The sequence below is a fragment of the Zootoca vivipara genome, chromosome 8 (genome assembly GCF_963506605.1).
Source record: "Zootoca vivipara chromosome 8, rZooViv1.1, whole genome shotgun sequence".
NCBI lineage: Eukaryota > Metazoa > Chordata > Lepidosauria > Squamata > Lacertidae > Zootoca > Zootoca vivipara.
Genome location: NC_083283.1, coordinates 66,053,505 through 66,080,480, shown reverse-complemented (window position 1 = coordinate 66,080,480; position 26,976 = coordinate 66,053,505). Strand labels below are relative to the sequence as shown.

The 26,976-nt window shown below is 43.2% G+C and overlaps 1 protein-coding gene and 1 long non-coding RNA gene across 20 annotated transcripts in view; one reads left to right on the top strand and one right to left on the bottom strand.

The window, feature by feature from the left end:
- Positions 1-2,725: 2,725 nt before the first annotated feature.
- LOC118090069 (oocyte zinc finger protein XlCOF6-like) overlaps positions 2,726-26,976 on the bottom strand; it is a 57,589-nt gene continuing 33,338 nt past the window's right edge. For 10 of the 19 annotated variants that reach the window (XM_060278001.1, XM_060277998.1, XM_060277999.1 and 7 more), the window contains one exon: positions 23,290-25,376. In XM_060278001.1, the coding sequence (XP_060133984.1) occupies positions 23,290-25,376 (2,087 nt within the window). Of the gene's footprint in view, positions 5,273-7,669; positions 7,797-7,830; positions 8,084-9,856; positions 10,247-11,916; positions 12,311-19,302; positions 21,604-23,289; positions 25,377-26,976 lie in introns of those variants that run through there. The other 9 variants (XM_060278012.1, XM_060278011.1, XM_060278013.1 and 6 more) reach the window with 9 other exon arrangements.
- LOC118090070 (uncharacterized) lies at positions 15,420-22,001 on the top strand. The gene is made up of 3 exons (XR_009558059.1): positions 15,420-15,666; positions 17,379-17,563; positions 21,871-22,001. It is a non-coding gene; the product is annotated as an uncharacterized LOC118090070 (long non-coding RNA).

Below are 26,976 nucleotides of genomic sequence, written 5' to 3'. Positions count from 1 at the left end.
CATATATATATATATATATATATGAAAGAATTCCTATATTTCAAAATATAGTCCTGCCCCCCACATGGTCTGAGGGACAGTGGACCAGCCCATGTCTGAAAAAGGTTGCTGAACCCTGTCCTAAGTGGTCACAGTAGAATATTGGGAATTTATTAACTTTTAAAGACCAAGTTGCTTCCCTGCGGTGTTACTGCACACAGCTTCGGTATGTGAATGTCTCAACTGCACGTGCAAAGCTCTTAATCACATTTGTCTTTCCCATCCAACCTGTGCCCTTCTTCATGGCTGCGTTCCATTGGCGAGGGAAAGGCTTTGCCCATCAAGTAGTGATGCTTAGACACAGACATCGCAGTTGCACAGGATCGCCCCATAGCCAAGCATCTCTGTGTGAAAGATTATTATATGTGAACCTCTGGACTGCCAGTATTTTTCGGGAGGGATTCAAGAAAATTAGGTCTCCACAGCTAAATTAGTTTAAAGCACTGTCTACCCTAGTGCAACAGAGCCACTTTTAAAAAGAATTTGGGTGCATAGGAATGCAATGGGGAAATGGTATTGAAAAGTGTAGCATGAACAAAGGTTTAAGAAGGTTCGATTAGAAATCATTTAAAACCCTTTACATTTACAATACCCCACATAGCAGGAGAAGGTTTTGTTTGGATTCAGATGCGTATTAGAAGATACAGTGGTGCCTCACTAGACGAATTTAATTCGTTCCACGGGTCTTTTCTTATAACGAAAAATTCATCTAGCGAATCCCATAGGAACGCATTGAATTTTTCTGAATTTTTTTTTTTTGCCCATAGGAATGCATTAATTGAATTTCAATGCATTCCTATGGGAAACCGCGATTCACTAGACGAATTTTTCATAAAATGAATTCATCTAGCGAGGCAACCTCCGCTCGAAAAATCCTTTCGTTAAGCGGAAATTTGGTTAAGCAGGGCATTCATTAAGCGAGGCACCACTGTATCCAAAAATATTGCTGTCTTATAGTCCTGGCTGTCATGAGAGTGTTTCGTTTTGTTTGTATTGTTGTGTGGTAAAGGTGCTACAATAAAGTTGCTCATCCTTCTTTCTGTGGCTTAAACTACAGAAATGTATTGGCCACACATGTCATTTATTTATCTAGAGTCTTTGTAACGCTCCGTTCATTGAATGTTTACAGTCCCAATGCAGAGAGCAAAGCAATAAAAATAAACAGAAAAAAATATGCAGAAATTACCAAAATCTTATGAATAGGTCCAATAAATAATGAGGAAAACAACAGTAGCTAAAATTAATATAACCCACTGCAGCCAAACAATTACACCCTGGGCTTTCCACAATTCCTACGCCAGTGTGGTGTAGTGGTTAAGAGCGGTAGACTCATAATCTGGTGAAATGGGTTCACATCTCTGCTCCTCCAGATGCGGCTGCTGGGTGACCTTGGGCTAGTCACACTTCTCGGAAGTCTCTCAGCCCCACTCACCTCACAGAGTGTTTGTTGTGGGGGAGGAAGGGAAAGGAGAATGTTAGCCGCTTTGAGACTCCTTCGGGTAGTGATAAAGCGGGATATCAAATCCAAACTCCTCTCCTCCTCCTCCTCCTCCTCTCACTACCAAGGAAATGTAACAAGTGAATTGAAAGAGAACCTACCCAGTTGACGCTGACACAAAACCCCACATGTATACTATAAAAAAAGAATATGTTTCACCACCACCCCTCCTCTACCCCCACATCTTCCCCGACCTTATACTGTGCTCAACACTAATGTCTCGTAACAAATGTAACTATCTGTAGAAAAGACTTTACTTTTGTAAACGAAGAAAAACTTTAATAAAAATTATTTTTTAAAAAATCAATTAATTAATTAATATTTATGGCTTAGCCAAACACTTATGTAAAAACAAAACAACACATTCAAATACATAAAACAGCAACAGTTTGTATTTATTTCAGAATATTTGTCCCATTTATATTCTATTATAGTTAACATCTCCCCTCTATCTACTCCCCGTCAGGGAAACAATAGGTGGTTTTAATTTTTTTCTATTCCTAGCTCCTGAAAGCCGCTTTGAATAAGAGCATGCCTTATAAATACTTTAAAGCTTTTGGAGAGTCCCCAGTTTTTCTGTTGTATCTCTATTAGTAAAAGAGCTTTACAGCCCCCTCCCCTTTGAAAAGAACTCTAAATGCAGTCATCCTTTCTCTGACAATGGTTCCGACACACAGCAACCGTACTGTACTGTATATGTGTGTCATTAGGAGACCAGAAAGTTGGTTGTGCAGTCTGTTTCTTAATTGGCATAAATTTGAATGGCTGCCGTGCTGGTGACCTAGGACTTCTTTCTTCCATGCAGACATTTCACTTTGATGATGTTGACCTTCATTCAAGATTCCAGGCATTCAGTACTGAGATTAATAGTAGTGCGCCCTATACTGTATATTGACGCTCACTAATAGGCTGCACAGAGAAAAGACATGCACCTTTTTGCAGGTAAGCCGCTTGCTGGATGGTAAAGGAACTTTGAAAACTTGCTTGGTCACCAGAATTGCTTTCTATTACCCTAGATTAGCTTTGCCCAATCTGGTACCCTGCAGAATGTATCAGACTTCAACTCAGTCAGCATGGCCAATGGTAAAGGGGCGATGGGATTTGTAGTCCAAAATATCTGGGTTTCAGCAAGGGCGGAGAAAGGGGTTCTACACTCTGTTATACTTTGTGTGTTGCAGTCCAGTGGGCTGATAGGTCCACTCTAAAACATCTGTTGTTTGAATGCTTTTTTTTTTTTTAAAGCACACACAAATGTTGCTGTTCCAACAAGGATAGGGCAGTGGAAGCTGGTCCATTGAGATGAATGGGGCAGTCCATGCTCCACCAACCTGTCTGCCCTCATCCAGCCCCCACCTGCATGCCTTCTGCATGAGAATCAGTGTTGCACCTTGTAGGGAAGGGAGAAAAACTAGACTTATTTGGCTCTGCCACCACTGGGATATAGATACCAATTTTATTGTGCATTTTGGGATGTGTTAGGGGCACTCCCTACAGGGAGCCAGCCCCCATCATCCTAACGTCCACCTCATCAAGTACAGAGAGCACCAGTGGTTCTGAAGCAGCCAGAGGGGGAGGGGGAGACTGGGAGAGGGAGAGAAATCAGAGTGAAGAACAATGGGAAAGCTCGGAGGTGGAGGGATGCAGGCAGACGCTTGGGAATTCTGCAGAGCCAGGGAACAGACTGCTGAGGGAGGAAACTGAAAGGGCATCGCTCCTTCCCACGCCAGAAATGAGGACAGCACTGCAACGCAGATCAAGGGGGCGGCATTTTGGGGTGCCCAGACTACTTTGCTGGTGTAGGAACAGACGTACGCCATTGCCGGATTCTGATTCGGGATGAGAGGTCATGTTTTTAAGCTGTCTCTACACTGTAAATAATTAGCACAATAAACATCTTTGAAGACAAACTGGACTCAAGGGGAGTTACTCTAGAATAGCCATGACGACCCTGACAGGATGCATCTAAAAGTTCATTATGTTTATAATCCTTATTATGACATTATCTTGATTTCATGAAATAGACTTCCCCTAATGAACATTCTGTCCAAGGTTTCAGTTCCGTCATAACTAAATATAATGCAGACCAGTCTTGGAAGGTGCACATTCACAGTCCGTTCACTATTACTGAATGAACGTCCTTGTGTGTAGTCCTTTTCTACAGGGCTGTATTGTTCCAGAATATACTTATTTTTGTGGTGGAAGGGAGGCTATCGCTGATTTCTCAGTGTTCTTTATCTGTTCTGTACATTATAAGAGAACCAACATAGCATCTTCATATTTTCTCTGAGACTACAGCATGCTGTAAACTTTATGTCTCCTTCCATAGTTTCTCACACTCATTCATATGAATATGCATTCTAAGGTGTGCATTCTGACTGAAGCTCTTTCCACATTCAATACATTCAAATGGTTTCCCCCCCGTGTGAGATTGTTGATGTATTCGAAGTGCTCCACTTTGACTGAAGCTCTTACCGCACTCCATACAGTTAAATGGTTTCTCCCCCGTGTGAGTTCGTTGGTGTATTCTAAGTGCTCCACTTTTACTGAAGCCCTTTCCACATTCAATACATTTAAATGGTTTCTCCCCTGTGTGTGTTCGTTGGTGTATTCTAAGTGCTCCACTTTCAGTGAAGCTCTTTCCACATTCAATACATTTAAATGGTTTCTCCCCCGTGTGAGTTCGTCGATGTATTCTAAGGTGTGCATTTTGACTGAAGCTCTTTCCACATTCAGTACATTTAAATGGTTTCTCCCCCGTGTGAATTCGTTGATGTCTTTTAAGTGCTCCACTTCCACTGAAGCTCTTTCCACATTCAATACATTTAAATGGTTTCTCCCCTGTGTGAGTTCGTTCATGGATTCTAAGTGCTTCATTTTTATTGAAGCTCTTTCCACATTCCATACATTTAAAAGGTTTCTCCCCTGTGTGTGTTCGTTGGTGTATTCTAAGTGCTTCATTGTTACTGAAGCACTTTGTACATTCAATACATTTAAACGGTTGCTCCCCTGTGTGTGTTCGTTGGTGTATTTTAAGTGCTCCACTTTTACTGAAGCTCTTTCCACATTCAATACATTTAAATGGTTTCTCCCCCGTATGTGTTCGTTGGTGTATTCTAAGTGCTCCACTTTCACTGAAGCTCTTACCACATTCAATACATTTAAATGGTTTCTCCCCTGTATGTGTTCGTTGGTGTATTCTAAGAGCTCCGCTTTTACTGAAGCTCTTACCACATTCAATGCATTCAAATGGTTTCTCCCCTGTGTGTGTTCGTTGGTGTATTCTAAGTGCTCCGCTTTTACTGAAGCTCTTACCACATTCAATACATTTAAATGGTTTCTCCCCTGTATGTGTTCGTTGGTGTATTCTAAGTGCTCCACTTTCACTGAAGCTCTTACCACATTCAATACATTTACATGGTTTCTCCCCCGTGTGAGATCGTTGATGTCTTCTAAAGTGTACATTTTGACTGAAGCTTTTACCACATTCCATACATTTAAATGGTTTCTCCCCCGTGTGAGATCGTTGATGTCTTCTAACGTGTACATTTTGACTGAAGCTCTTTCCACATTCCATACATTTAAATGGTTTCTCCCCTGTGTGAATTCGTTGGTGTGTCCTCAGTCTTCCACTGTAACTAAAGCACATCCCACATTCCCTGCATTTAAACTGTTTCTTTGTCCTTCCCAATGAATTCACTGGTGGCTCCATAGAATTCTGATTGTCATCTTCCTCACCTGTTTGGGAGTCAGGGAGGAAAGAGAATCCTGTTAGACTTTCAAGAACAACAATAAAGAAACTGAACACATGTCAATCCCAATGTGCACCTTCTCTTATTTTCACACTGTCTCCATTCTCCACTGTCCTCGCTATGTTCCAAATTTTTAGGAATGCGGAGGAGATAATGGCAAGAGCAACACACGATCACTCCATTCATACGTAATAAAGCAGCAGCATTTCATAATACAGATCTTCGTTGGAATGGGCTCCTTAAACACATCTCTGTATTTTTCATTTTCAAGTGAGGAAATGATCTCAGGCTCGAGTAACAGTATCATCTATTAGTAATTAGCAAAACTTAAGTGTTGTTATGCCACATGCAACGGTGAGAATATTGCAGTATATTAGATCATAAGAAGAGCCTGCTGGATTGGCAAAGGCCCACCTAATCCAGCATCCTGTTGTCTCAGGGGCCAACCAGATGACTGTGGGAAACCAGCAAGCAGATTTGAACACAAGAGCCCTCTGCCTTCCTGTGCTTTCCAGAAACTAGTACAGTGGTACCTTGGTTCTCAAACTTAATCCATTCCGGAAGTACGTAACAAAACCAAAGCGTGCCAAAACAAAAGTGTGCCTTCGCATAGAAAATAATGCAAAATGGATTAATCAATTCCAGATTTTAAAAAAAAACATCCTAAAAGAGTACTTTCAACATGAATTTTGCAATCGTACGAGACCATTGATCCATAAAATGAAATCAATAAACAATAAATAAGACAGTATTGTAGATGATAAAAATTAAAATTACTTTCCCCCCCTTACCTGCACTGATTATAGTCATTGTTTGGATGGGGGGCTTTAATCCATTTCCGCAGTCACACAATCAATCAATCAATCAATCAATGACACAGACACAAAAACAAATGAACTGAAAAAGCCGCCAAAACAAAAATGTAAAATAAATCTCAAAAACAAAAGTTGTACTGCAAAATAAATAAGCTCCAGACCACTTAAACAGACAGCACTTTCATGCTTGGAAATAATTTGCTTCTTTATATATAGGGAAGTCTCGGGAGGGTGGGAGAGGGAGGGAGCGAGAGGAGGGTATAAAAAGTGGGGTTGGTAATGTGTTTTGTTAATTTTGTTCAATAAAAACATTATAAAAAAGGAAATAATTTGCTTCTTTATCTCCATTGTTGTTTTGGTTTTGCAGCTTTTATCCATTTCTGCAGTCAATCAATCAATCAATCAATCAATCAGTCAGTAGCTGAACTGGGTTCCACACAATCACAAAAACAAAACAAAAAAGCAGAAAATAAATATAAAAAACAGACAGACCTCAGTGTGGCACTGAAAACGGAAGTGTGGCACTGAAAATAGAAGTTTGATACTCATATTGGAAGTGTAACACTCAATCCGGAGCACGTTCGGCTTCCGAAAAAAGTTCCCAAACCAGAACATTTACTTCCAAGCTGTTTGACTACTAAACCATTTGAGAACCAAGGTACCACTGTATTCAGAAGCATTATTGCCTAGGACCGCGAGGGCAGAGCACACACATCAGTCTAATCCTTTTTTTCAATCTATCCCAGTTGCTGGCCGTCACTGCTTCCTGTAGAATGGAAGTCCATAGATTAACTATGCTTCTGTTGATTCATCTTTTGTAGCCCTGAAAGGATGATAAATGTATTATGGCCTAAGCTTTTGTGGGCTGCAGTCGGGCAAAGTGGACTCTTGACCAGGAAAGCTGGTGCCCCTATAAACTTGTGAGTCTCTTTGTTGGCTTTGTGTACTTATTTTGAAATCTGTACCAAGTTTGTACCAAAGTATCTCCAAGTAAGCTTAGAGATTGATAAAATTACAGGGGTGCTATAAAATATTATACCTTTCACACACAACCCCAGCCTGTAAAATCGGCAAGTTTACACAATTCACTTTTTCCTAGCCCTCCCTGCACACAACTGTGCAAGACATGCCTACAAATACAATGCCTCTATGTACACTGATGGCATGCAAAACCTCATGTGGAAGAAAACTATGGAAGGAATTCAGTATTGTGCCGTGTCAATCATTCCATCACAGAAAGCATGTCAGCTTCCTAGAGATGTAATGGTTCTCCCCCTTCTTTCTCCATGAATTTAACATTGGGCTGTCTTCCCACAGGATCCTTCTCCAACTTGATGCGCTCTGGAAGTTGTTAGACTACAACTCCCACCATTCCATTGGTCATGCTGGCTGTGGGTGAGGGGAGTTGGAATCTCATAATGTCTGGAGGGTACTATGTTGCAAAAGGCTAACTCAGAAGTTCTGGCATTCCCATTGTCTGAGAATTTCAGGCAGGAGAGAGGAAATGGCTTCTGCTGGACCCTCTGCAAATTGCAAAAGCACCCAAGGACCCAGACCCCAACCCTTACCCAGAAAGCTGGCCTCTTCTTCACTCTCTCCCTCAGCCTTTACAGAGAGATGGATGTTCTCTGTGTCCAAGGGATCCTGCTCAGACTTTGGGGACTTAATAACCACATCTTCCACAGGCCACAATTCCTGGAACAGAGACCGGGATGCCGATAAGGACATCTTGAAAAGCTAGAGAAGCTGACTGACAGAGACCCTGGGTGTCAGAAGTCAAGGCTGTCGGCTGGATAACACAGTACACAAGACATAATTAACTTGAAGATTTATTGCCAAACAAGCAATTAGCCTTGGAGAGCTGCAGTGGGAACAGTCAAACCACAAAGCCACTGATCAACCAGAGTTTCCTGTTTTGACCAAACACAGTTTGAAGTTAGCTTAATATCCCGGCTTGTTCCAAATCTGGCAGCTGTAGTTTCCTGGTTTGGGCAAAATGGAAAGTTGCTTAGTTACGGCTTATAAGAGACTGCCTGGTTAGATCACAGTTCACCATCAGGGCCGGCCCAATCATGAGGAAAACTGGGACAATTAGGTCAGGTGGCAGATGCAGGGGAAGATGGGACTAGCACATTCCCAGTTCCCCTGTTTGTTAGCCTTGCCCCCAGTGCAGGACCACAGGTGGTAAATTTGTGCAACTACATCAATGACTTGGATGATGGGCTTGAAGGCATCCTGAGCAAGTTTGCAGATGACACCAAATTGGGGGCGGTGGCTAATACCCCAGAGGACAGGATCACACTTCAAAAGGACCTTAATAGATTAGACAACTGGGCCAAAGCAAACAAGATGAATTTTAACAAGGAGAAATGTAAAGTACTACACTTGGGCAAAAAAAATGAAAGGCACAAATACAGGATGGGAGACACCTGGCTTGAGAGCAGTACATGTGAAAAGGATCCAGGAGTCTTGGTACACCACAAACTTATCATGAGTCAACAGTGTGATGCAGCAGCTAAAAAGCCAATGCAATTCTGGGCTACATCAATAGGAGTATAGCATCTAGATCAAGGGAAGTAATAGTACCACTGTATTCTGCTCTGGTCAGACCTCACCTGGAGTACTGTGTCCAGTTCTGGGCACCACAGTTCAAGAAGGATACTGACAAGCTGGAACGTGTCCAGAAGAGGGCAACCAAAATGGTCAAAGGCCTGGAAACGATGCCTTATGAGGAACAGCTTAGGGAGCTGGGTATGTTTAGCCTGGAGAAGAGAAGGTTAAGGGGTGATATGATAGCCATGTTCAAATATATAAAAAGATGTCACATAGAGGAGGGCGAAAGGTTGTTTTCTGCTGCTCCAGAGAAGCGGACACGGAGCAATGGATTCAAACTACAAGAAAGAAGATTCCACCTAAACATTAGGAAGAACTTCCTGACAGTAAGAGCTCTTCAGCAGTGGAATTTGCTACCAAGGAGTGTGGTGGAGTCTCCTTCTTTGGAGGTCTTTAAGCAGAGGCTTGACATGCATATGTCAAGAATGCTTTGATGGTGTTTCCTGCTTGGTAGGGGGTTGGACTGGATGGCCCTTGTGGTCTCTTCCAACTCTATGATTCTATGATTCTACCCATGCAGAGTGCTTCTCTTTTGCTCTCTCTCACTAAAGGTTGGGTGGGAGTCCTTCCTGGAGTGATCCATTCTGCTTCTGATGCCCAGCAGATTTTTGTTTTAAACTTGGGTCAACTAAGGTTTCAGCGTAACTTTGCCAAAGAATCCTTAAAAACTGTGCCTATTTGTAAAGCATTTTTTCAGGCTGCGATTCAGTCATCTGAAGCTGGCCATTATCTTAATAAATCTTGCAACGACCTTGCAAGGTAGGCCAGTGTTATTCTTTTTTGCACCACACATGGCAGTGCTGAGGCTGCAAGACGTGCCAATATTTTTACCTCAGTGGGGAGAAAAGAGCATTTTGGAATGGAGGCAATTTAGAGGAGTAAAACGGGGGTTGGAGTAAAGGACCCCTCTTCTGACGTAGCTTCTGCTCTGATGAAATTCAGAGTCCCCTGTGGTTGCTTCGTCACATCAGGAGATGTGATTGCAAACCTCCCAAGTTTGGTCTAGCAAGCCTTTTTAAAGTGGATTAGAGAGAAAGCGCAGGGAGGAGGAATATTCATAGCTAAACAGAACTTCCATGTCTACAGGCAGTGGACCTGTGACCGCCAGGTGCTGGAAACCCAGGTGAGAGGAGGGCACTTACCTTTCCTAGAAGCCCCTCAGTGTCTGGGAACAGGGTCTGGTCTGTCTCCCCTGTTCTCCCACTGGGCCACTGGCTGTCATCCGCAGCTGCCTTGAAGGAGGACAGGAAGACACCATCCCCGGAGTGGGGAGGAATGGGAGCCTGTGGGGTTTCCCAGCTTGAACAAGGGGGTTGCATTGTCTTCAGGAAATCCTGCCACTGGGCATCCCAGTGCTGCTTCAGCTCCTCCTCCTCCTCTGGCTCCTGCTTAATTTGACGTAAATCTGCCTGAGGCAGAAGATCCCCGAAAGTCTCAACTTGGCCTGCAGGAGATCTCTTTCCTTTGGATTCCAGGCTCTCCCTTCGAATAGGTCTCCTCGGTCCCTGCTCTTCCATTTTTACACTACCCTGCTGGAAAAGGAAAAAAAAAACACAAAGTAAAATGCCAGTGTAGAATAAAAGTCAAGAATAAAAAACAAAAGCACGTTTTTTTAACCATTAGCCAGATTTTGAAATATATTATTACTCTTTCTATTTCTGATGTTCAGGCTGTGAATGACAAGGTCGCCCAAATAACCCCACCCATGGATGAGAGGAAGTTATCCAAAGACTCGAGGAAACCCCAAGGTTTACGGAAGTATGAATAATATTTGGGGGTGGGAGAACCAAGGCAGTGATAGGGAAATCCAAAAACAACTCAGTAAGAGCACTGAGCATGTTCAGTGGCCAGGGAATGCTGATCCTGGCTGCAACTTTAAGCATGTTGGAAAAGCAACAACAGATCTTTGTATATAATTAAGGCTGTGACGGACCCACCTAACATTTAAAGTACATGGCTTCACCCAAGAAATCCTGCGGGCTGCAGTTTGTTAAGGGTGCTGAGAACTGTAGCAATAAACTACAGTTCCCATGATTCTCTGGGGGTTTAAATTCTCTGGATCTACAGACTTAATGCTCTCAACATCCTATGGACACAAACTGCATTGAGATTTCTCTCTAATTACTTTGAGATTTTTTCCCTTAAAATATGAAGCAGTACAGTATAGAAATGAAATGAGTAATAATCTGAACATTAATAACTAATTTCCATTTTGCCTTCCTTAGTCTTTTACAATACTGTCCTCAACATTTTTATCACCATTAATTTATTTCCAGGCGCCACTTCCAAAGAATCCTCCTTTCCTCTGCATTTTCAAAACTGTCACCCACTTCAACCCTCCGCCTTCATCTGAAAACTTAGCTGTCTTACTGAGGAAGGTGGAAGATAAAACCTTTAAAGAAACGGGCTTAAGCCCCTCTCTCTTATTTACACGCAGACCCAAGAGGTCACTAGCTTTGACAGCTTGAGAAAAGATCGGATGCGTTCTCTGGGGAATAAATCTATTAGCTGTTTTATTAGCCGTGACTGATCAACAGAACCTCCATGTGCAGGCACAGTGTACCTTGATTTGGGGCAGGCAAAAGAAGCCATTTCCTTGCTAAATGAATCTGATGGACATCATTGCCACAAGATGCGGTGATGGTGGTGGCTTATAGGTTTATCAATGGCCCTGGCAGAGGAAAGGGGGGGCAGGAGTAGTAGCCTGCAAAGGGTGCCACGGGGCGGCAGAATGAGAGGGGGACCTCCCTGCTGCAATGCTCTTCTTCTCCCCCCACCCCCCTGCCTCGCCTTCCCTCTCCGCCGGTGGGAGAGCGTGAGCTTGTGCCTGTGCTGCCGCCCCCTGAACCCACTCATCGACCTTGCCGCCACTGTAAGGGAGGCAGAAGCAGGCGAAAGGGAAGGACAGTCGGAGCGGAGGGAGGACCGTGGAAGAGGACGGGGCTCCCTGATGAGGGACAGGGAGAGGGGCGGCAAAAGCCCCAGGTACGCCCTGATCAGTGGGCGTCTATGCAGCCTCCATCGCGAAGCAGCAGCTGCCTTGGACCCCTCATTGTGCGCCTTGAGCTCAACAGCGTCTATATTATTGAAGGGTTGCAGGGCGCCCTGCAGCCTCTGCCTGGACTCGGGGGCTGATCCTGCCAGGCACGGGCTCTCCTCCTCCTCCTCTTGCTTCGCCCTCCTGCCACCCCCCGCTTTGCACCTCTGACTCCTCGCTCCTCCGTCCCTGCACTGGAATGCGGATCCTCACCGGGGAAACTCGCCAGGCCACTGCCCGCTGCTCCTCCGCTCTCCTCGGCGGGGGACAGGAAAGTGTAGCCGCTCTCGAGTCCCCTTGGCTGGCCACGTTTCCTGCCTCTCTGAGCATCGGATCTCGCTGGCTGTGGGTTGGGCCATGGGAGGCTGCAAGGCTGGATGCGCCCCCTTGCAAGGCGAATGCATCGTGCAGGCGGCGAGACCGCCCTGCTGATGCGCACTTCTTCAGATACCAAATGGTACATTTCCAAATGGTACATTGCCAAAACGCTGTTGCTGCAGTGCAGCAGCACAGGAACAATATGTTCAATTCATATTCTCTCTCTCTCTCTCTCTCTCTCTCTCTCTCTCTCTCTCTCTCTCTCTCTCTCTCTCTCTCAAACATCTGTTATTTGAATGCTTTTTTAAAAAATGCACACACAAATATTGCTGTTCCAACAAGGATAGGGCAGTGGAAGCTGGTCCATTGAGATGAATGGGGCAGTCCGTGCTCCACCAACCTGTCTGCCCTCATCCAGCCCCCACCTGCATGCCTTCTAACAAGGGGGTGGCACTTCCAATCAGCTTCCTTCTCCTCAGAATCAGTGTTGCGCCTTGTAGGGAAGGGAGAAAAACTAGACTTATTTGGCTCTGCCACCACCGGGATATAGGTACCAATTTTATTGTGGTTGGCATTTTGGGATGTGTAAGGGGGACTCCCTACAGGGAGCCAGCCCCCATCATCCTAACGTCCACCTCATCAAGTACAGAGAGCACCAGTGGTTCTGAAGCAGCCAGAGGGGGAGGAGGAGACTGGGAGAGGGAGAGAAATCAGAGTGAAGAACAATGGGAAAGCTCAGAGATGGAGGGATGCAGGCAGACGCTTGGGAATACTGCAGAGCCAGGGAACCGACTGCTGAGGGAGGAAACTGAAAGGGCATCGCTCCTTCCGGCGCCAGAAATGAGGACAGCACTGCAACGCAGGTCAAGGGGGCGGCATTTTGGGGTGCCCAGACTACTTTGCTAGCGTAGGAACAGACGTACGCCATTGCCGGATTCTGATTCGGGATGAGAGGTCATGTTTTAAAGCTGTCTCTACACTGTAAATAATTAGCACAATAAACATCTTTATGTGTAGTCCTTTTCTACAGGGCTGTATTGTTCCAGAATATACCTATTTTTTGTGGTGGGAGGCTATCACTGATTTCTCAGTGTTCTTTATCTGTTCTGTACATTATAAGAGAACATAGCATCTTCATGATATTTTGTCTGAGACTACAGCATGCTGTAAACTTTATGTCTCCTTCCATAGTTTCTCACACTCATTTATATGAATATGTATTTTAAGGTGTGCAATTTTTTGTGCTCTCTCTCAATTGCAGCTGCAGAAGCACCTCACCTTAGGAAAGCCCATCACTCATTCCCACCCACCCCCACTACCCTCTGTATATATATAAGGGTCTGACACTTCTGTTTCCAGTGTATCTGAAGAAGTGTGCATGCACACGAAAGCTCATACCAAAATAAAAACTTAGTTGGTCTTTAAGGTGCTACTGAAGGAATTTTTTTATTTTGCTTCAACTCAGACCAACACGGCTACCTACCTGTAACTAGAACTGTAGTTTATGTGCATCTGCCTAAATTTAAACTGGAGGAGAGCTATAACCTCAAAAATGACTTGGCAGCGTTGAGACTGCTGGATGTCTTGGACAGCAGCAAGGCAGATTTTTCTGGAATGTCAGGAGCCTGGAATCTCTACGTCTCCCATATTGTTCACAAGTCATTTATAGAAGTGAATGAAGAGGGAGCGGCAGCGGCAGCAGCAACTGCTGTTGTTATTACAACAACATGTACCTCTCCACATATTATGGAAGAGGATTTCAACGCTGACCACCCCTTCCTATTTTTTATCCGCCACAACCCAACAAGAAGTGTACTTTTCTTTGGCAGGTTTGCTTCTCCATGAAAAGTAGAAGAAACGGTTGAACCGGATAAACTGATGAACAACATACTGTTGTTTATTTCCGTGTTTTAGTCCCCCCCCCCCCCGATACTTAGATTCATGGAATTGTGGAGTTGGAAGGGACATTCCAACTGCTTGCAGTGCAGGAATCCTGCCCATGGCCGCCCTTGGTTCTTATAGGCTTTTAGAAGGAAAGTGGTCCATTCTGGATATGGAGTGATAACAAAATAATAATAATAATAATAATTATTATTATTATTTATACCCCACCCATCTGGCTGGGTTTCCCCAGCCACTCTGGGCGGCTTCCAAAAGAAAAATAGAACACAATAATCTATTAAACATTAAAAGCCTCCCTGAACAGGGCTGCCTTCAGTTGTCTTCTAAATGCCTCGTAGTTGTTTTCCTCTTTGACATCTGTTGGGAGGGCGTTCCACAGGGCAGGCGCCACCACCGAGAAGGCCCTCTGCCTAGTTCCCTGCAACTTGGCTTCTCGCAACGAGGGAACCGCCAGAAGGCAAACCACTCCAGTACTTTGCAAAGAAAACTCCATGGACATTTTTTAAAAAAGGAGAAGCATGGATGCTTTGGGTTTCTAAAATCTTTTACATTTTGTATTTGATCAAAAGCTTTGTATCCACCCACCTACTTTCAGCAATCAGGAGTGTCATAACCAGGCATTGGAGGAACCTGTCAGGAGTAGGCATCGACCGGTGGTACCAAGTAGTATGGGAAACAGTCTTACTAGAAAAACTAACCAACAAGCTGAAATTACCAACAGGACAAATAGAAGAGGATGCCTTCACCCCGGTATGGTTCCCCTTTATCACACACGCAGCCCAACAAGATACTGACAAAAATTTACCACCAGCATACAAATCAGTACGGCTAACCTGACCCAAAAATACCCACCCACCCCACTCACACATGAAAACAAAGACCATCATAGCCAATCACAAATGAAAAACTACACCCTTGGCCAACCCAAATCTCTCTCACCATCAAAAGAACACAAGCGAATAAAGGAATACCAACGGAAACAAAGCTGACATCAAGCCCTACATATATTAAGCAAAACAGAAACATCTTTGTAATTCAAGAAATTTTTAATAATATTTTTTTTAAAAAAAGAAACTTTGTATCCAAAGGTCAATCCTTTGGATAATGTGTTATGCACATGCTCCCTGTTGGGTTATATATGCAAGATAATTGACCGTTAATTTTGTTTATAGTGGGGTTTTTTTAAAGAAAAGAAAAGAAAAGAATACATCCTTCCACAAGGGTTAACTGATGTCTGGTGTTAAGCTTTGAATGGTTTTTATTGTGTAGTTTTGTGTTTTTATTGCTGCAAACCACATTGATATAATTTTAATTACACAGCAGTGTACACACACATACAAAAGGCGGCCCTGAAAGATCAATAAAACACACCTAGGCAATTTCTGAAGCTGTTTCCTCCTTCCTTTTCTAGTATCTCATTACCTCTACCCAGCATGTTTACCCAAATTCCCGCTGCCCCACCTGCCAGGGTGAAGCCACCCCATTCCCTCAGTGGCCTTTGCCTTCCCTCCAGCCATAGAAGGGTGGGAGCTGAGATGCAGCTCAGCCTTCCCAGGTCTCTGGAGAGAGCAATGCTTGCTCCCCAAGCCAACCCCAAACACTTAACAGTTTGCCGACCCACACCTACTTTCTCCTACAGGGCTGCATAGGAGCAGTGACCGGCTACGAGGACTTTTATTCCTGTCGCCCAGCCAGGTAAGTGCCAGAAACAGAGACGCTGTGCAATTCTTCTGCACCACACGAGTCCAGTGCCGGATCAAACCCTGCCTCAGGGCAGTTGAAATCTCAGGGAGTCCCTCACAAATTATCTCCAAATACTTGATTGCAATTTTCTCTCAATATCAAATCAATAATGCCCGGGGGCCCGAAAAGGCATGGGGCTCATGTGCTCTGCCTGCTTGGTAATCCAGGACTGCACCAGTCGACGCTGCCCGAAACTGCAGTGAGGCACTCGCCTTGTCAGAATGGTTGCAGCTGAGAGAGAGAGAGAGAGAGAGAGAGAGAGAGAGAGAGAGAGAGAGAGAGAGAGTGCTTGACTGTTCCAGCCTGAGGAAATATTTTGTATTCTTCTTCTTTGGCGATCACTCGTAGCCGAGTAAGATTTTCTTCCATAAACATGGTTTTAACCGTGGGTCCGTGAGTGACTGTGGAGGCCAATTCTGGAGCCACACGTCCTTCAGTGGGGAGCTAGATTTCCCGGCAGGAGTTGATCATGGTGAGGGTTTGCCAAGCGTGCCTTCCTCTTAGCACTTTTCCCCCTTTCGTTCTGATTTTGGGCATCTTCAAAACCCATGACACCTTTGGTAAAGGCTCTTCTCCAATTGGAGCGCTCGCAGGCCAGTGTTTCCCAGTTTTCAGTGTTTATACTATACTGTATTTTTTAAAGATTTGCCTTGAGAGAGTCTTTAAACCTCTATAGACCACCAGCATTACGCTTTCCATTTTTAAGTTCGGAATAGAGCAGTTGCTTTGGAAGACGATAATCAGGCATCTGCACAACGTGACCAGCCCAACCAAGCTGGTGTTGAAAAATCATTGCTTCAGCGACGTTGGTGTGAGTGGTGACTGGGTTAATGAAAGCAGCCTGGTTGGTGGTTTGAGCTCAACCAGGGAAAGGCTTTGCCCATCAAATATTGATGCTTAGACACGGACATTGCAGTTGCACAGGATTGCCCCATAGCCAAGCGACTCCATGTGAGAGATTATTATATGTGAACCTCTGGACTGCCAGTATTTTCCGGGAGGGATTCAAGAGAAGACTGAGAAAATTAGGTCTCCACAGTTAAATTAGTTTAAAGCACTGTCTACCCTAGTGCAACGGAGCCACTTTTAAAAAGAATTTGGGTGCATAGGAATGCGACGGGGAAATGGTATTGAAAAGTGTAGCAAGAACAAAGGTTTAATGGAATCCCCATAAACTGACCAAGAGGAATGGAACAGAATGAATGCTGAATAAAGACCAGATTTAGTATGAAGACGCTGGCTGCATTAAGATAAATTCAACAGAGCAAGTAATTGTTGATGGATGTTAACAGTGGACAATCAATTGGAATAGTTATTGTAAAATATGCAGGGATGTAAGATATTCAAAATGAACCATGGAAAGAGAAGAAGGGAAGTCATTGGATATGTTAAAGTATGTAAAATGTTTGTTTGAAATTGTAAAACAGAATATATATAAAAATAATTTAGTGTAACCACCGCATAAGCTTTATGCACCCCTTTCGTTTTTGTCAATAGCCATATGTAATAACAACATATCTGAAGAAGTGTGCATGCACACGAAACCTTAGTTAGTCTCTAAGATGCTACTGGAAGGAATTTTTTAATTTTGTTTTGACTACACCAGACCAACACGGCTACCTGCCTGTAACTAGAACGTAACAGAAGTTTTCATTTGATTTCAGTCTTTCAGAATTTCACCATGGATGAACTGGCTAATGCAAACACACATTTTGCCCTTGATCTGTTCCAAAAGTTCAATGAATCCAACCCAACAGGCAACATCTTCTTTTCACCCTTTAGCATATCTATTGCCCTAGCTATGATTTTCTTGGGGACCAAGGGAAAAACAGCAGCACAGCTCTCAAAGGTCAGCAAAGCTTTTATTTCTATTTTGTGTGTGACAGCTGTTGTGCAGATTTCTGGCTATTTTCTTAAGAAGGTTCGTTTAGAAATAATTTAAAACCCTTTACATTTACAATAGCCCACATAGCAGGAGGTTTTGTTTGGATTCAGATGCGTATTAGAAGATATCCAAAAATATTGCTGTTCTGGCTGTCATGAGAGTGTTTAGTTTTGTTTGTATTGTTGTGTGGTAAAGGTGCTACAATAAAGTTGCTCCTCCTTCTTTCTGTGGCCACACATGTCATTTATTGGCCACACATGTCATTTATTTATTTAGAGTCTTTGTAACACTCCGTTCATTGAATGTTTACAGTCCCAGTGCAGGGAGCAAAGCAATAAAAATAGAGAGAAAATATATGCAGAAATTACCAAAATCTTATGAATAGGTCCAATAAAGAATGAGGAAAACAAGAGTAGCTAATATCAACATTAATAAATTAATTAAAACCCACTGCAGCCAATCAACTACACCCTGGGCCTCCCACAATTCCTATGCCAGTGTGGTGTAGTGGTTAAGAGCAGTAGACTCGTAATCTGGGGAACCGGGTTCGCTTCTCCGCTCCTCCACATGCAGCTGCTGGGTGACCGTGGGCTAGTCACACTAGTCACACTTCTTTTAAGTCTCTCAGCCCCACTCACCTCACAGAGTGTGTGTTGTGGGAGAGGAAGGGAAAGGAGAATGTTAGCTGCTTTGAGACTCCTTTGGGTAGTGATAAAGTGGGAATTCAAAATCCAATCTCTTATTCTTCTTCTCCTCCTCCTCTCACTACCAAGGAAATGTAACAAGTGAATTGAAAGAGAACCTACCCAGTTGACGCTAACACAAACCCCCACCTGTACACCATAAAAAAAAAGAATATGTTTCACCACCACCCCTCCTCTACCCCCACATCTTCCCCGACCTTATACTGTGCTCAACACTAATGTCGCATAACAAATGTAACCGATCTGTAGAAAAGACTTTACTTTTGTAAACGAAGAAAAACTTAAATAAATCATTATTTCTGGCTTAACCAAACACTTATGTAAAAACAAAACAACACATTCAAATAGATAAAACAGCAACAGTTTTCATTTATTTCAGAATATTTGTCCCATTTATTTTCTATTATAGTTGACATCTCCCCTCTATCTACTCCCTGTCAGGGAAATAATAGGTGGTTTTATTTTTTTTCTATTTCTAGCTCCTGAAAGCCGCTTTGAATAAGACCATGCCTTATAAATACTTAAAAGCTTTTGGAGAGTCCCCCGTTTTTCTCTTGTATCTCTATTAGTAAAAGAGCTTTAGAGCCCCCTCCCCTTTGAAAAGAACTCTAAATGCAGTCATCCTTTCTCTGACAATGGTTCCGACACACAGCAACCGTTGTTGTTGTTGTTTAGTCGTTTAGTTGTGTCTGACTCTTCGTGAGCCCATGGACCAGAGCACGCCAGGCACTCCTGTCTTGCACTGCCTCCCGCAGTTTGGTCAAACTCATGTTCGTAGCTTCGAGAACACTGTCCAACCATCTCTCTTTTTTTTTTAAAGAAATTTTTATTGATTTTATGAAACAAGACATACAATATAACACTGTCCCTTCGTTTTCCCTCCACACACCGGTCCACTTCTGCCACCAGTAGGACCCGTGTGCTTTAAGAATCAAAGGGGTCCAATTATGAATTGAGTTCTGCTTCCCCCCTCCCTCCTCCCCCCATATCCCCCCCCTGCCACTGAGAGAACAGGTAGGGAAGAGTTATGGGGATCTGCATCCCCCAACTCTTTCATAATCATATTAACAAACCTAAAAGAAAAAAGAAAAAAAGAAAAGACAAAAGAAAAAACAGAAGAAAAGAAAAAATTGGGAAGAATTCAAACTTCCCAGTTCTTATTATTTTAACATCTTAATTGCGACTCCCTCGGTAGTCTTCCTCATGGTTTTCCAACAAAATCTAATTACTTGTGGCGAATTTTCCAACTCAGCTTCAAATCTTAATCTTATAATATTAACTCAATCCTCCTCCTTTTTCATGCTGTCCCCCCACAGGTCCCCTCCTGCCACAAGAGGAACCTGCAGGGCAACAGCACTTCCAAGGTTCCATTTTCTCCTCACCCATCTGGGCACCCCCTGCCACTGAGTGCCTCAGAATAAGGAGAGGAGGGTGGGCAGCTTTCTGCCTAAATACCTCACTTAACCTACAATAATTTACAATCACTTGAAAGTTCTTTCCCAACCATTCTTATACTCCCTTAAGGAAACATAACTTTTTTTCTCTTTCTTATTTATATTCCATCTCCTCTCCCCAAGTCTTTCCCCCCCAATTGGTTCAGCGTTTCCATTGTCAAGCCAAGATTTTGAAAACCGTCTTTCAGAGACCAAAACAATACCTTTTAACTAAAGTTTTTACCCCACACCCATTCTTTCCCAGATCCATCTCCAGACCTTTGCCCCCCTCTGCCCCTGTCCTTCCCATCCCACAAAAACCCCACTCCACATTTTAACTCCTCCAGGATCTTCAATTCCATTAGACTTTAAGTCTCTTTGTCTCTCATCTTCTTGTTCTACTTGTTTTTCTCCCTTTTGGAGATCATATTTTGCTTCATCCCAAACAAATTTGTCATAGTCCAAGTCCTCTTCGAGTTGTTTCTTATCACCCACAGTCTCAGAGTCAATAATCTCCAAATTTGGATTAACCTCTAAGTCCTGGACTTGGACTTCAATCTCAACTGGTGGTGAATTGGGATGTTGCCGATCCTTGTAGAAATCTTCCCATGACAGCAAGTAGTTCAGCACAGTCTCCTGGAAGGCTCGAGAAAGTTTTGTTTTCATACCTCTCGTAACCGCAGATAAACAGGGTGTAGGGAACAATGGGTACTGGAAAATTCCTTTCTCAGACGATCGACTCCATTTTGGCTGTTCTTTTTCTTAGTTCCTAACACAGTCCCAAATCCATTCTTACTTCCAATTTAAATAATTCTTTAACAATTTCAAACAATCTTTCTTGTTCACAGCAGTGCAATCAATCCACCCAGTCTTTTGACAGTTTGACAGCTTTTGACAGCTGTCAAAACGCTCTTCACTTTAATACCGCTGTACCTCAAGGGGTGCCGGACTCAGGGGCTGAGATGGTTCCAAAAAGTCTTTTTTCCCTCTCGGGTCCACAGTTTCAAATTCTTTTGTTATTCGGCTTAGGATTTTTTTTTCCAAACGCCTCCCAGTTTCCCATTAGGAAGAGACCGGCTTCCGTTTCTTTAAAGTCTCTCCTATTTTCCAATCAGCAAATTTAGGGTCCAAATCAAAGTTCCACTTACTTCTTTAGGAATCTTTAGTTTCAAATCGGAAGAATCCGCCGCTTGCCGGGTCAGGACTCGGAGCTTCGCTTCCTGGAGGTAAGATGTAGCCCAAAATGGCTCCCGCGGTTCAACCCCGCCGGCTCACGATCGCTCTATTGAGCTCTCGGGCGGCGGGGGATCCGCCAAACGGAGCGGCCGCTGGGCTCCTGAGTCATCGGAACTCTCGATCCGATGTTTTTACGGGGAGTCCGCTCGCTCTGCGGACTTCCCCCCCCTCCGAGAAGCCAGGGACCTCGGCACGCGAAAGTCCCTGCGTCCTTCTCACCGCCGCGACGAACCGGAAGTCCATCTCGTCCTCTGTCGTCCCCTTCTCCTAGTGCCCTCAATCTTTCCCAACATCAGGGTCTTTTCCAAGGAGTCTTCTCTTCTCATGAGGTGGCCAAAGTATTGGAGCCTCAGCTTCACGGTCTGTCCTTCCAGTGAGCACTCAGGGCTGATTTCCTTCAGAATGGATAGGTTTGATCTTCTTGCAGTCCATGGGACTCTCAAGAGTCTCCTCCAGCACCATAATTCGAAGGCATCAATTCTTTGGCGATCAGCCTTCTTTATGGTCCATCTCTCACTTCCATACATCACTACTGGGAAAACCATAGCTTTAACTATATGGACCTTTGTCGACAAGGTCTGAAGCTCAACATCAAAAAAACCAAGATCATGGCCACTGGTCCCATCACCTCCTGACAAATAGAAGGGGAAGAAATGGAGGCAGTGAGAGATTTTACTTTCTTGGGCTCCTTGATCACTGCAGATGGTGACATCAGTCCTGAAATTAAAAGACGCCTGCTTCTTGGGAGGAAAGCAATGACAAACCTACACAGCAACCGTACTGTACTGTATATGTGTCATTAGGAGACCAGAAAGTTGGTTGTGCAGTCTGTTTTTTAATTGGCATAAATTTGAATGGCTGCCGTGCTGATGACTTAGGACTTCTTTCTTCCATGCAGACATTTCACTTTGATGATGTTGAAGACCTTCATTCAAGATTCCAGGCATTCAATACTGAGATTAATAGTAGTGCACCCTATACTGTATATTGAAGCTCGCTAATAAGCTGCACAGAGAAAAGACATGCACCTTTTTGCAGGTAAGTAACTTTGAAAACTTGCTTTCTATTACCCTAGAATAGATTAGCTTTGCCCAGTCTGGTACCCTGCATAATGTATCAGACTTCAACTCAGTCAGCATGGCCAATGGCAAAGGGGCGATGGGATTTGTAGTCCAAAATATCTGGGTTTCAGCAAGGGTGGAGAAAGGGGTTCTAGACTCTGTTATTTAATGAACTCATCAATACAATTATTCTTGGTTGTTGAATCTTCAATAATTTCAAACAAAGTGACTTTGTGTGTTGCAGTCCAGTGGGCAGATAGGTCCACTCTAAAACATCTGTTATTTGAATGTTTTTTTTAAAAAAATGCACACACAAATATTGCTGTTCCAACAAGGATAGGGCAGTGGAAGCTGGTCCATTGAGATGAATGGGGCAGTCCGTGCTCCACCAACCTGTCTGCCCTCATCCAGCCCCCACCTGCATGCCTTCTAACAAGGGGGTGGCACTTCCAATCAGCCTCCTTCTCCTCAGAATCAGTGTTGCGCCTTGTAGGGAAGGGAGAAAAACTAGACTTATTTGGCTCTGCCACCACCGGGATATAGGTACCAATTTTATTGTGGTTGGCATTTTGGGATGTGTAAGGGGGACTCCCTACAGGGAGCCAGCCCCCATCATCCTAACGTCCACCTCATCAAGTACAGAGAGCACCAGTGGTTCTGAAGCAGCCAGAGGGGGAGGAGGAGACTGGGAGAGGGAGAGAAATCAGAGTGAAGAACAATGGGAAAGCTCAGAGATGGAGGGATGCAGGCAGACGCTTGGGAATTCTGCAGAGCCAGGGAACCGACTGCTGAGGGAGGAAACTGAAAGGGCATCGCTCCTTCCGGCGCCAGAAATGAGGACAGCACTGCAAGATCAAGGGGGCGGCATTTTGGGGTGCCCAGACTACTTTGCTAGCATAGGAACAGACGTACGCCATTGCCGGATTCTGATTCGGGATGAGAGGTCATGTTTTTAAGCTGTCTCTACACTGTAAATAATTAGCACAATAAACATCTTTATGTGTAGTCCTTTTCTACAGGGCTGTATTGTTCCAGAATATACCTATTTTTTGTGGTGGGAGGCTATCACTGATTTCTCAGTGTTCTTTATCTGTTCTGTACATTATAAGAGAACATAGCATCTTCATGATATTTTGTCTGAGACTACAGCATGCTGTAAACTTTATGTCTCCTTCCATAGTTTCTCACACTCATTTATATGAATATGTATTCTAAGGTGTGCATTTTGACTGAAACTCTTTCCACATTCAATACATTTAAATGGTTTCTCCCGTGTGAGTTTGTTCATGGATTCTAACTGCTTCATTGTTACTGAAGCTCTTTCCACATTCAGTACATTTAAATGGTTTCTCCCCTGTGTGTGTTCGTTGGTGTACTCTAAGTGCTCCACTTTGACTGAAGCTCTTACCACATTCAATACATTTAAATGGTTTCTCCCCCGTGTGAGTTTGTTGGTGTCTTCTAAGTGCTCCACTTTTACTGAAGCACTTTGCACATTCAATACATTTAAATGGTTTCTCCCCTGTGTGTGTTCGTTGATGTATTCTAAGGTGTGCATTTTGACTGAAGCTCTTTCCACATTCAATACATTTAAATGGTTTCTCCCCTGTGTGTGTTCGTTGGTGTACTCTAAGTGCTCCACTTTTACTGAAGCTCTTACCACATTCAGTACATTTAAATGGTTTCTCCCCCGTGTGTGTTCGTTGGTGTATTCTAAGTGCTTCATTTTTACTGAAGCACTTTGCACATTCAATACATTTAAATGGTTTCTCCCCTGTGTGTGTTCGTTGGTGTATTCTAAGTGCTCCACTTTCATTGAAACTCTTTCCACATTCAATACATTTAAATGGTTTCTCCCCCGTGTGAGTTCGTTCATGGATTCTAAGTGCTTCATTTTTACTGAAGCTCTTACCACATTCAATACATTTAAATGGTTTCTCCCCTGTGTGTGTTCGGTGGTGTACTCTAAGTGCTTCATTGTTACTGAAGCTCTTTCCACATTCAATACATTTAAATGGTTTCTCCCATGTGTGTGTTCGTTGGTGTACTCTAAGTGCTCCACTTTTACTGAAGCTCTTACCACATTCAATACATTTAAATGGTTTCTCCCCTGTGTGTGTTCGTTGGTGTACTCTAAGTGATTCATTTTTACTGAAGCTCTTTCCACATTCAATACATTTAAATGGTTTCTCCCCTGTGTGTGTTCGTTGGTGTACTCTAAGTGTTCCACTTTCACTGAAGCTCTTACCACATTCAATACATTTAAATGGTTTCTCCCCTGTGTGTGTTCGTTGGTGTATTCTAAGTGCTCTACTTTCACTGAAGCTCTTACCACATTCAATACATTTAAATGGTTTCTCCCCCGTGTGAGATCGTTGATGGATTCTAAGTGTTTCATTGTTACTGAAGCACTTTGCACATTCAATACATTTAAATGGTTTCTCCCCTGTGTGTGTTCGTTGATGTATTCTAAGGTGTGCATTTTGACTGAAGCTCTTTCCACATTCAATACATTTAAATGGTTTCTCCCCTGTGTGTGTTCGTTGGTGTACTCTAAGTGCTCCACTTTGACTGAAGCTCTTACCACATTCAGTACATTTAAATGGTTTCTCCCCCGTGTGTGTTCGTTGGTGTATTCTAAGTGCTTCATTTTGACTGAAGCTCTTTCCACATTCAATACATTTAAATGGTTTCTCCCCTGTGTGTGTTCGTTGGTGTACTCTAAGTGCTCCACTTTTACTGAAGCTCTTACCACATTCAGTACATTTAAATGGTTTCTCCCCCGTGTGTGTTCGTTGGTGTATTCTAAGTGCTTCATTTTGACTGAAGCTCTTTCCACATTCAATACATTTAAATGGTTTCTCCCCTGTGTGTGTTCGTTGGTGTATTCTAAGTGCTTCATTTTGACTGAAGCTCTTTCCACATTCAATACATTTAAATGGTTTCTCCCCTGTGTGTGTTCGTTCATGGATTCTAAGTGCTCCACTTTGACTGAAGCTCTTACCACATTCAATACAGTCAAATGGTTTCTCCCCTGTGTGTGTTCGTTGGTGTATTCTAAGTGCTCCACTTTTACTGAACCTCTTTCCACATTCCATACATTTAAATGGTTTCTCCCCCGTGTGAGATCGTTGATGTCTTCTAACGTGTACATTTTGACTGAAGCTCTTTCCACATTCCATACATTTAAATGGTTTCTCCCCTGTGTGAATTCGTTGATGTGTCCTCAGTCTTCCACTGTAACTAAAGCACATCCCACATTCCCTGCATTTAAACTGTTTCTTTGTCCTTCCCAATGAATTCACTGGTGGCTCCATAGAATTCTGATTGTCATCTTCCTCACCTGTTTGGGAGTCAGGGAGGAAAGAGAATCCTGTTAGGCTTTCAAGAAAGACAAGAAAGAAACTGAACACCCGTCAATCCCAATGTGCACCTTCTCTTATTTTCACACCGTCTCCATTCTCTACTGTCCTCGCTATGTTCCAAATTTTTAGGAATGCGGAGGAGATAATGGCAAGAGTAACACATGATCCCTCCATTCATATGTAATAAAGGATCTTTGTTGGAATGGGCTCCTTAAACACATCTCTGTATTTTTCATTTTCAATTGAGGAAATGATCTCAGGCTCGAGTAACAGTATCTTCTATGAGTAATTAGCAAAACTTAAGTGTTGTTATGCCACATGCAACGGTGAGAATATTGCAGTATATTAGAACATAAGAAGAGCCTGCTGGATCAGCAAAGGCCCACCTAATCCAGCGTCCTGTTGTCTCAGGGGCCAACCAGATGACTGTGGGAAACCAGCAAGCAGATTTGAACACAAGAGCCCTCTGCCTTCCTGTGCTTTCCAGAAACTAGTACAGTGGTACCTTGGTTCTCAAACTTAATCCATTCCGGAAGTACGTAACAAAACCAAAGCGTGCCAAAACAAAAGTGTGCCTTCGCATAGAAAATAATGCAAAATGGATTCATCAATTGCAGATTTTTTTTTAAAAAAATCCTAAAACAGTACTTTAACATGAATTTTACCATCTTGCGAGACCATTGATCCATAAAATGAAATCAATAAACAATATACTGTACTATAAAATAAGACAGGATTGTAGATGATAAAAATTAAAATTACTTTTTCCCCCTTACCTGCAGTTGATAGTCATTGTTTGGATGGGGCGCTTTAATCCATTTCCGCAGTCACACAATCAATCAATCAATCAGTGACACGGACACAAAAACAAATGAACTGAAAAAGCCTCCAAAACAAAAATGTAAAATAAATCTCAAAAACAAAAGTTGTACAGCAAAATAATTAAGCTCCAGACCACTTAAACAGACAGCACTTTCATGCTTGGAAATAATTTGCTTCTTTATATATAGGGAAGTCTCGGGAGGGTGGGAGAGGGAGGGAGGGAGAGGAGGGTATAAAAAGGGGGAAATTGATGATGTGTTTTGTTAAATTTGTTCAATAAAAACATTATAAAAAAAGGAAATAATTTGGTTCTTTATATCCATTGTTGTTCTGCTAATGGTTCTTTTGGTTTTGCAGCTTTTATTCATTTCTGCAGTCAAACAATCAATTAATCAGTAGCTAAACTGGGTTGCACAAAGTCACAAAAACAAATCAAAAAAGCAGAAAATAAATATCAAAAACAGACAGATCTCAGTGTGGCACTGAAAACGGAAGTGTGGCACTGAAAACAGAAGTTTGATACTCATACTGGAAGTGTAACACTCAATCCGGAGCACGTTCGGCTTCCGAAAAAAGTTCCCAAACCAGAACATTTACTTCCAAGTTGTTTGACTACTAAACCCTTTGAGAACCAAGGTACCACTGTATTCAGAAGCATTATTGCCTAGGACCGCGAGGGCAGAGCACAGACATCAGTATAATCCTTTTTTTCAATCTATCCCAGTTGCTGGCTGTCACTGCTTCCTGTAGAATGGA